Source organism: Aspergillus ibericus, assembly GCF_003184845.1.
Source record: "Aspergillus ibericus CBS 121593 unplaced genomic scaffold BO80scaffold_9, whole genome shotgun sequence".
NCBI lineage: Eukaryota > Fungi > Ascomycota > Eurotiomycetes > Eurotiales > Aspergillaceae > Aspergillus > Aspergillus ibericus.
Window position 1 is genome coordinate 267,061 of NW_020292107.1, and position 9,804 is coordinate 276,864.

The 9,804-nt window shown below is 51.7% G+C and overlaps 5 protein-coding genes and 1 non-coding gene across 6 annotated transcripts in view; 2 read left to right on the forward strand and 4 right to left on the reverse strand.

Moving 5' to 3' along the window:
- Positions 1-654: 654 nt before the first annotated feature.
- On the reverse strand, positions 655-2,130 carry BO80DRAFT_349651 (amino acid transporter; the record flags this gene model as incomplete). The annotated part of the gene is made up of 2 exons (XM_025715513.1): positions 655-714; positions 778-2,130. The coding sequence occupies 2 exons, from the start codon at positions 2,128-2,130 to the stop codon at positions 655-657; spliced, it is 1,413 nt and encodes a 470-aa protein (XP_025577807.1).
- A 1,129-nt stretch (positions 2,131-3,259) lies between these two features.
- BO80DRAFT_488465 (nucleotide-diphospho-sugar transferase) lies at positions 3,260-4,578 on the reverse strand (the record flags this gene model as incomplete). The annotated part of the gene is made up of 6 exons (XM_025723576.1): positions 3,260-3,409; positions 3,454-3,594; positions 3,637-4,002; positions 4,046-4,140; positions 4,200-4,480; positions 4,535-4,578. 6 exons carry the CDS (start codon positions 4,576-4,578, stop codon positions 3,377-3,379), a joined length of 960 nt encoding a protein of 319 aa, XP_025577808.1. The 3' UTR covers positions 3,260-3,376.
- Positions 4,579-6,358: 1,780 nt separating this feature from the next.
- Positions 6,359-7,072, reverse strand: BO80DRAFT_488476 (putative beta-glucosidase; the record flags this gene model as incomplete). Its single annotated transcript, XM_025723577.1, has 1 exon — positions 6,359-7,072. The coding sequence occupies one exon, from the start codon at positions 7,070-7,072 to the stop codon at positions 6,359-6,361; it is 714 nt and encodes a 237-aa protein (XP_025577809.1).
- A 422-nt stretch (positions 7,073-7,494) lies between these two features.
- BO80DRAFT_t86 lies at positions 7,495-7,566 on the forward strand. The gene has a single exon. It is a non-coding gene; the product is annotated as a tRNA-Glu (tRNA).
- Positions 7,567-8,063: 497 nt separating this feature from the next.
- On the forward strand, positions 8,064-9,110 carry BO80DRAFT_462691 (alpha/beta fold hydrolase). The gene has a single exon (XM_025722531.1). The coding sequence runs from the start codon at positions 8,082-8,084 to the stop codon at positions 9,018-9,020; it is 939 nt and encodes a 312-aa protein (XP_025577810.1). The 5' UTR covers positions 8,064-8,081; the 3' UTR covers positions 9,021-9,110.
- A 177-nt stretch (positions 9,111-9,287) lies between these two features.
- Positions 9,288-9,804, reverse strand: part of BO80DRAFT_462692 (uncharacterized protein) — a gene marked incomplete at its 5' end in the record, with an annotated part of 700 nt that continues 183 nt past the window's right edge. Inside the window, one exon of the mRNA XM_025722532.1 lies at positions 9,288-9,728. Within this exon, the coding sequence (XP_025577811.1) occupies positions 9,465-9,728 (264 nt within the window). The 3' untranslated portion in view covers positions 9,288-9,464. The remainder of the gene's footprint in view (positions 9,729-9,804) is intronic.

Genomic DNA, 9,804 nt, shown 5'->3' on the forward strand with positions numbered 1-9,804 from the left:
GAAGTGCATGGCCAGTTTGAGAGTATACGCGTCAATGTGTTCTGTGGTCTGGGTTGGGCCGTATGAAGAATGCATATCCAGGGCGAGGATATGCACCTGATGTTGAAGCGCTGGGCTAGTGTCAAGCGAGATCTCAGAGTGTGACTTCCAGCGGCACCGATCTTTAGACCTACGGTATCTGGAAGATACAGCAGTATGAAAAAAAAAAAATCAAATCGGAGCGGATTGATGGTGTTGCGTATGAGAAAATATGCAGGACTTCAAAATAGGGTCGACATCTGCAAGCAGTCAGTATGATCTCACTTGACGGAAGATTAACCTAGCTGTTGCCGACATCAAAAATAGAAAGAAAGGGAGGAATCATAAGATGGTGTAATTGCTCACTGCCCGAGTGGCACTCCACCTCATCACGGTCGGCAGCAGATAAAACCACAGGAAGTCGGAGTCGGAGCAAGGCCAGGCAGGTGGCTGCTCATGCGGACATCCCCTCATTATATACAGGTACCATCGGCAGCTAATATACAGCAAATAGCAATACAGGCCCATCACCTGCTTCATATAACCTCATAACATGATGTCAGGCGTAAAGCACTGAATTAAGCAAACAGCGGAACCATTACGTAGAAGCAAACAAGTAATTGCAGAACAAGTAATTTAATCAACGTCACCGCAGGTGAATGGACTGTGGACATCGCCGTCGGCGTAGTTGTTTTTCTGTATATCCCGGTTAGTGGGATTCCATGGGGTATGGGATGGGGTTGGGATGCATGTACTTACGATATCCTGGATACTGGAATAAAGACCACCCACCAGGACCACCAGACCGAAGATGAACACAAACAGGTTCACCAGGCTGGTCACGAGGTTCTCCCGGGAATACCACTTGCCCTTGCGGATGAGGACATACCAGAGCACAGGGGGAAGGTAGAACGAGAACCCCGAGGTGAAGAGTGCCGACGTGATCGACAGCAGATCGTCAAAGAAAGGAATGGCCTCTGCGATGACCCACGAGATGATCGTCAACACGGTAATCACAATCAACCAGGTAATCCATCCCTTCGGCGTGTTGATATAACGCGTCACGCTGTTGGCGTAGATCCGGCCGTGGATCAATCGACCCGCCACGATGGTGCAGATGGCGCCGGAGATGAAAATCACTGGGAGGGCGATGCCGAACGCGATCTTGCTGACGAGGTTGCCGGCGGACAGCAGGGCCGGTGATTGGACATCCATACCAACAAAGGCGTAGATGGTCGCGCCCGTGATGGTGTAGATCACGATCTGGAGAATCCCCAGCGACCAGATCGACTTGGTAAAGTCCTTCGGAGTGTGCATCTCATCCATGAACGAAAAGAGACAGCTGGCAAAGGTATACGCAAAGACGATGTTGCTAATGGCAATGAATCCATCCGAAAAGGTCGGATCACCCTGGGGCCAGGCCGACCAGTCCACGGCGGCCAAACCACCCGGGGAATCGGTCCCCCGAACGCCGGTAGCAATGATGGTGATACCAATGGCCGCCACGATGGACACGAAATCCAAGTAGCCCAGCCACGCCATATCGGCAAAAGAAGACGGAATCGACAGCAAGAGGAGAATAATGGCGGACACCACACTCCAGACGACGGAGCAGATGCCACTGTCGGAGATATGACGCAAGGCGATGGTACCAGTCAAGCAATTGGAGCCCGTGAGGAAAATCAGCTGCAGGATCAACATGGCCGTGAAGAGCTCGCGCCCCCAGGAGCCCATCAGCAAGGCCCCGGCATCGCCATAATCGCGGACCGCCGGGAAGGCGAGCTTGACCTGTCCAATCACGTACGAGGTGTAGATAGCAATCAAGCCGATGCCCACGCAGCAGATCACGCCGGCCACCATGCCGAGGGCTGCAAAGGCGGAAGGAATGGATAGCGCCCCCAGACCGATGGCCTCCACAATCAGCATGATGGTGAGACCCTTCCAGCCGAGGCGGTGGTACTTGGCTTCACCGGCCTCGATGATCTGCTGGTCGCCATCATCCACGGCCTCGGGCAGCTTGCCATCCACCCACGCGTTCAACTTGCCGGGGAGAGGCTTCGGACTGCCACTGCCGGGTCGATTGGCCTCTAGATTCCCAAGGGAAGACTCCATGGTGCGCTGAGCCTGAGCGGGAGCGGTTTCGAGCGTGTACGGGGGACGAAGCAAGGGAGCGCGCAGCACATGAATGATCGAATCAAAATTGGAATTGCAGTGGTGAATAATGTGGTTCGCACTTCTTGGACGTGACCTCGAATTTTCGGCGGTCATTACCGCGGGGGATTGCTGCTGCGAAAGACAATACCCCCCGCCCGAACAGCGTCCCTCGGGGTGACATTCCCATTGGTCAATTGCGCACATCATCCCATAGTGGAGGCCGTCCCACCAATGGGAGGTGGGCGGGAAACTCTGCCGTATTCCGCTTTCAGCCCCTCTCGGCGGCGTTTTTCCTTCGGGAAACGTGTAAAAATTTGCAGGCGGTGGGTTCGAGTCATCAGTGTGTCACGTAGTATCATAGTATCCTCGTAAAAATTCCACTTGGCAGGCACCTCAACAGAAAACCAATCTGAGTAAGATGTAAATATAAATTAGCTTTTGTATAGTATAAGGCGTCCAATCTGATTTCACTTTGGAAAAATAAATCGGTCGGGCATCAGCTGATTGGCGCCGGGAAGATCTGGTGGTCAATCAGATGACAGCCGGTCTTGGCACGCAAGGGATGCGATCACATGCGGGGGCTGCCATGCTGGTGGCCGATTCGGGTCAAGGCAAGATAAGAGGTACCTCCAATCAGGTCCTGCTCTTCATACTATGGTATGCTGCCAATAATCATTGTAGATCGGTTAGTCCACAGTTGTAAATATACTACCAGTCTACCATTATCCTGTGGAGTACCAGAGGTTGTTAGCAGCTGCGGAGAACAATATCAATTACGATATAGTAGGTGAAATAGAGTTGCGAGGCCCACTGCTATTATTCATGATCGTCACGCCGTGTATCATATTAACTAACTAGATGGATGGGTGCAAGTAGCTACCGCTAAGGTTGAAGTGTGTTGAATTGAGAAAATCCACATCATAGCCAAGGCATCATCCAGGTACAGCAATCTTAGGGATCTTCTTCGAGCACCAAGATTCAGAATTGTATAGGAGCTCAGATTCTGTTTGCGGTTATATGTCAGATCGAACGTCGCGCGTAAGCTGCCTCTCAGGTAGAAGCGACTTATCAACATCGTTGTTCGTGAGTCGTTATTGAAAAAGTATAAATATTGCTTTTAGTTTGCTTTCCCGACAAAGCTCCTACAAATGGACCCTCATACCACTATAAATAAGGTCATAGGTGGAGTGGCTGATCGGACGAGTCAATTCGTGGTGACCGTCATACCGCAAACACCCTAGACCCATTAGCCCAAACCCAACCAGGATGAAAGAGCAATACCTGACGTCTCCTCGCAAAGTCCTCATACAAACCGCGCCAAACATCCCGAGCGCGACAATCATCAGATCGGCCCGTCTGAGGATCCATCTCACACTTGGGCTGATTTTCCGCAATCACCGTCTTCGAAGCTCGTATCCACGGCTAACCTGTTAGCGTCGAACACTTATGATGGATTAAACATACCTTGGGAACCGGCCAATCGGAAAAATGTACAAACTTGGCCTCTTTCAAGGTCTCGGCAGGATTCCATGGGTCTATCAAACTGCCGAGGTACGCTGTATGGTTTGTCGAGCGAAATTCACCTGTCAACAGGTTATATGGACGGTGCGGGAGAATCAATGCGTTATCTCGGTATAAAGCGTTTACAATCTCCATGTCATACTCTTTCGACCCCGCTGCGGCGATACTTTGCTCGATGCGACGGAATTCGACGGCAGATGGCTGAACAAGCATGACCTGGGAGCTCATGACCCGATCGTTGGGATTGAGCCAATATGCCCGGGGAATGGCCACGGGACATGGTGGCAGGAGGAACAATTCATCCATAGTCTGGATCTTAGCAATATGTAAGTACTCAGAGGACTGTACTTACCTGCAGAATAGTCGAGTCCGAGTCGAGACTCAGAACACGGTCGTATTGCGTTTGGTTGAATGCTAGGAGCTTGGTGTAACTCTGTGCCCATGTTGCTACTGGTTTTCAGCCAACGATTCCGCAGGTTCCCGTTGATTTCTAGGCGATGACTTACAGTCGGCAGTCTTCCGACTTTGGACCTCAATCGGCATCAATTTCACACCATACTCGTCGCGGGCTTTGCGAAGTAGTTTCGCTTCGACGGAGTTACCGTTGGTGGGAAATTCCGCTGGGTACATCATAAAGCGATCGGCTCTGCTGCCTAAACGATGTAGGGTTTCGAAGAGCATGACTGAATTGCAGAGGTAGGCCGTGTTCGTGACATATTGCGTATAGGCGAAACGAGACCAATCGATATCGGCAGTCAAGCCATGGGCATGGGCAGACGGCGACACGCTTTGAAAATGATTCAGCCGGAGTTGCCAAAGAGTGACGAGGATGAAGATGCACACGAGGAGTGCAAGGGTTCGGACCACCCTAGACGTCACCAGCATCATGATCATGCATCCTAGGCTGAGGCCAGGGCCGGCGATTTAAACACCTCTAGCTGCGAACAATGGTGCTTGTCTCACAGGCCACGAATCGCGGTAGTTATATGCGGCATAGGAAGGCTGGTCTGGCGGACGATGAGAACTAGGGCTAGCAGGTTCACTTCGGCAATACTAATACTAATGCTGGTGCCGATACTGACAGAAATGGACACACATATGGTGCTAGGGAGAGCAAAATTGGTCTAGTGTAGGTCAATTAGTCACAACCAATGTATGCCAAGATCTTGTTCAGAGGAACTCTAGTAATCGAGTGACTCCACCGCAGTGCGTGTATACGGTGGACAACTATGATATGAACATGGTCAAGGTAGAGTCATTGTCCTATTTGGGAAATTCTGGATGACAATATGCTTGGAAGTGGTCAACAATTCCACTCTTAGAGCAGTATAGAATTCATGCCTTGGTGGTTGGAACGTTCTTCTCTAGCGGATGTTCTCCGGTCCAAGACTGTTCTATACATAGATCAGGGTCTCAGATTGACGGGTCAGAGAAGAATGTTTCGATAAAGAAATCTCTGCCGAACTTCCGAGGTTTCTAAACATAAAGGCTCTCGTCATCTTTTCATTTCTTTCCTATTGCACTTTTATCACGTCTTGAGCTTATTGCCTATGGAAACCACGTGTTGGTATTAGGTAGGCATGGACAGCGGTTCTTGATATCAGATCCTCCCATATCATGGGATCTCGCTCCGCGGAGATCAGATATTTCGGATCCCAGCCGTGGAATTCAACGCGGTCGATCTCCATCCACACCCGGCTCTCACGGTGCCAAGCAGCAGTCTCACTCGCTCAATCCTTGGCACCTCCCGGGTAGCGAAGGATATTTATTGTCAACAACTAGGGCATCATGTCTTTCTTGGCGTTCTATATTTGGAACTCGATACTAATGCCAACACTGACAGGACCTTCATCAACACCTACTCATATCGATACCTAGCGGCGTGTCAGGCTCCATCGCAATATTCACCTTCAATTCCTCCGTCGCCACCCCCAACAACCTCTTCTCCCCCTCCACCAACTCCCCCACCGGCAACACCCGAACCGCAAATAACCCACCCCCAAGTCCTAAGCCAGTAGCCACTTCTACACCCCCTCCATCCCCGGTACATAAACAAACGCCTCCTCCGTTACCTCCTCCCCAGTCAACGCACTCACCACCGCCTCCACAACCCGAACCCCCGCCGCCATACACGTAGTCGCACTCCCCGCCCTTTCTTACTCGCGATAATCTCATCGCCACCGAATTGTACCCTTTTCATTCCATCAGCGATCAATTCCCACATAGACGGAAGGCAAGGCAAGTGGAGACCGCACGCTGAATAACCCCCTCCAAAACCTCCCCATTAATTTTACAGGCGGTTTAGTGTGAGCTTGACGATGGTGAGGATAAAGGGTTTTGAGGGCATGGTTTGATTATTGGAGATAGTAAGTACTTCTTGCTTTCTATGTTCTCGTAAATCTCCAAGCATATGATTTCCCTAGGGAATACTTGTTGAGACACGCGGGGGAAATAATGACGAAGGTTCAGGCCTAATTCTACCCACCCACTGCTGGAGTGGAAAACATTGCTAGTCCCTATTTCGAGGATCTGGCATGCGGATAATTGAAACGGCTGAACAGTTTAGTGAAGATCTGCACTCAGTGGGATCATATTGGGCCGAACGCTTATGCTCAAGATAATAAATCCAGACATTTTCTAATACCACCCTGCAGCACCAAACCACTCACTCCGTCCGAATACTAACCGTCTTGGACAACCTCAAATCCCTCGAACTCGCCCCCACGCTAAACCCATCCTCACCCCCCTTGACAGCCCACTGCTGCGCCTGCACATCTTGGTTGTCGTTGTAGAGTTCTGTGCGATCTTCACCTTCGCCGGCCAAGGCATTGATGAATACCAGACATACGTCGGAGACTTGAGCGTAGTTAACGTACCCCGGAACCACTCCCGTCCCGGCACCCAGAGCGGATGTGTCGGTGGACGTGTACGTGTCGTTCAGGATCCAGCGGAGCATGGTTCCATCCTGGAGAGCCCGGAAGGCCAATGCAGCCAGCGGTGTCACTAGCAACGGGAACGAGGCCTGTCCGGATCCGGTTCCAGTGGCCAGATGTCCGTCGTACGTTGGCCCAGAGCCAGTGATGGGGTTGTAGGCGTAATTCGGCCCGGCCACGGCAGCACCAGCATTGGCACCAAACACGCCCATAATCCGAGGTTTCCGAAGCGGCAACGCAGAGCGAGTATTCTTCAACAGGACAATCGACTTGGCTCCATTCTCGCGGATCCGTCGGGAATGGTTCGCACGGACATCCACATAGTCAGTTTCTCCCACCGTGGCTGGCTGTTTTCCGTTATCCAGATGGAGCTGGTAGTATGGGATGATATTGCGAATGGCCATGTCGTTTAACCGCTGTAGAGACAATGACTCATTTTTCACCATGGCTGTGATGGCTGACTCGGTCCAATTATGTCGAATACCCGTAATCTAGCCCTCCGGCAGCGGAGGCCAGGCCAGCATGCTGGGCACTCACGTCTGGGTATACGAGTCCTGGAAAGCCCAACTCATCTTGATAGCTAACGTAGATGGTCTGCTATCGTACCAGGGAATCAGATGATGTAGTTGAATGAAATCCATGGCCAGGCTTCTACCTTGTAGTCGCCCGTGTGCATAGTATGATGAGGAAAATTTCGAAATCGTGAGAGAGACCAAGAAAAAGCTACTCTCTTTGGATCAGGAAGGCACGTACACCCATGTAGATGTGGACATCCCAACACCGTATGCAGTCCCCACAGCCAGGTCAAGCAGGAAAAGATTTGTGGCAGCCACTTGATGTTTAAAAATATGCAGTCTTCCATACAACATCCGATATGGTGTAGTGGCTAACATCGCCGTCTCTCACACGGCAGCCGGGGGTTCGATTCCCCCTATCGGAGCTCAATTCTTTTTCTTTTTGCGTAATGTCACCATCAGGACATCAAGCATCTCCTCTGATTCAGATTAGGTTGGTTTGCTTGGTGGTTGATGGTAGGCTCCGGTTGCGAGCATCCGCAGGAAGGTAATGGCTGCACCTTTTTGATTCGAAGAAAGTACATTGACTATATGTAGTCCACCTCCCGGGTATGTGTGTATATATTGCCGACCAATCATAGAGATGGTACTACTACTGTTTTCTCAATTTCCCCAACCTATCACAACTAACAAAGGTAGCGGAGCAAATACCTTTATCACGACTTCATCAAGAAGCATGTTCCCCAGAGTACCTATCACTCCAACGATCAAGACACATCAATCCACGCCATCACCCTAGTGTCAAACTAGGGCATGCACCATCAACTAGCCAACAACGAGTGACTCACCCATCAGCACTAACAACCCTACTCTAGACCATATAAATCCAATCAAACCACATACCATAGCCTCCCTCCCCAGATTCTCTCCACCCCCCACAATGAACCACTTCACCCACACCGCCCATCTAGAAACCCACACCCTCAGCTACGCCCTCCGCGGCCCACCGCGCCACCCTGGCACTCCCCTGGCCCTAATCCTCACCGGCATCACCAGCAGCGCGCTCGAATGGAGCGCCGTCTGCCGCCACCTCGACACCACCATCCCCATCCTCCTATACGAACGATCCGGGTACGGCCGAAGCGACCCCTCCCCGAATCCCCCCTCCTCACTCACCATCATCGACGAGCTGAACCAGCTCCTCACCGTGGCATGCCTCCCCCCACCGTACCTAGTCATCGGCCACTCGTGGGGCGGGATCCTCGCGCGGGAATTCCTCGCCGCGCGCCCGGCGGGGGATATCTGCGGGATGGTATTCGTGGATGCGGTGCAGGAGAGGATGATGTTTGAGAGGTGGCCGGATGAGAGTATCGGTGCTGTGACGGAGGGGGTGGAGTATATGGATGTGGTCCGGTTAGCGGGGGATCATGCGCTGAGTGAGGCGGAGTGGGGGGAGTTAATGGCTGAGGAAGGGAGGGAGGGGTATAAAATGCAGGCGGGGCTAGAATTGCCGTTTTTGCAGGTCAGTCGGGGGGTGCTGGGGAGGAAGGGACAGTTGGTGCCGGGGGGGAATGTGTTGGGGGGGAGGCCGGTGAGTGTGTTGAGAGGGAATTCGAAGAGGGATCATGAGTTGTTGTATGAGGCGGGGGTGGCGAGAGGGAATGGGACGGAGGAGCAGAGGAGGAGGTTTCGGGAGTATTTGGAGAGGTGGGAGGAGTGTGAGGAGGAGTTTCAGAGAGAGTTGTTGAATTTGTCGTCTGTGGGGAGGTATTCGGTTACGAGGAGGAGTGGGCATAATATTCAGATTACGGAGCCGGAGTTGGTGGCGGAGGAGGTGAGGTGGGTGCTGAGTGCAGTTCGGAATGTAGCGCTTGATTAACTTGCTGATACTATTTATGCTTTGAATGGTTTATGGGGTTTGTTAATTAATTATGCCATTGCTTAGGGTCTATAGTCATGGCCAATGCGGAAAGAATATAGACTCACCTATTATCGTAATGCTCACAGACCCTAATGATGTTAAAAATCTCACTGTGACTGCATGCAACCGATATAAAATGTTGGAAGGCATCTATTACTTGATTTGAATCGTCCAGATGCTTTGTACCAGAGGCCTTCGTTAGTGTTCGAGCTACCAGGAACAGTTCAGCCTTGGAAGTGAATTGCATGCGATATGAACTATAACCGATAGACCTTCTCGTGCTCAAAGGGGCGCAGAGCACATCAACATTATACTATATGCAAACACCGTAAACATACCAACCCAAATATAAACCCAAACTCCACCATCCACCCAAAACCCTACACACGCCTAAGTTCCCCCCTAATGATGCCCCGCCCCCGCCCTCGCCAGCACAATCCCCAGAATCGTCAAACAAATAAACAAAACAATAAACACCAGCGCCACCATCCGACAGCAATGCATCTGGGCATGTTTCCGCTCCCTCCGGGTGACAGCCCGCTCACATACCTCGCAGTGTTCGTGCGCGGTGGTCACGATGGAGGTCGTGGGGTGGGCGGTGAGTGGAGTACAGCTGTGTTGGCGGATAGGCCCGGTTTCGAGATCGGCTTGGGGGAGATCGGCGTACTATATACTCAGTGGCGGGGTGTTAGTTATGGGTATTGACGGGGGGACGGAGACGGACGTGGTGGGGATGGGAGTT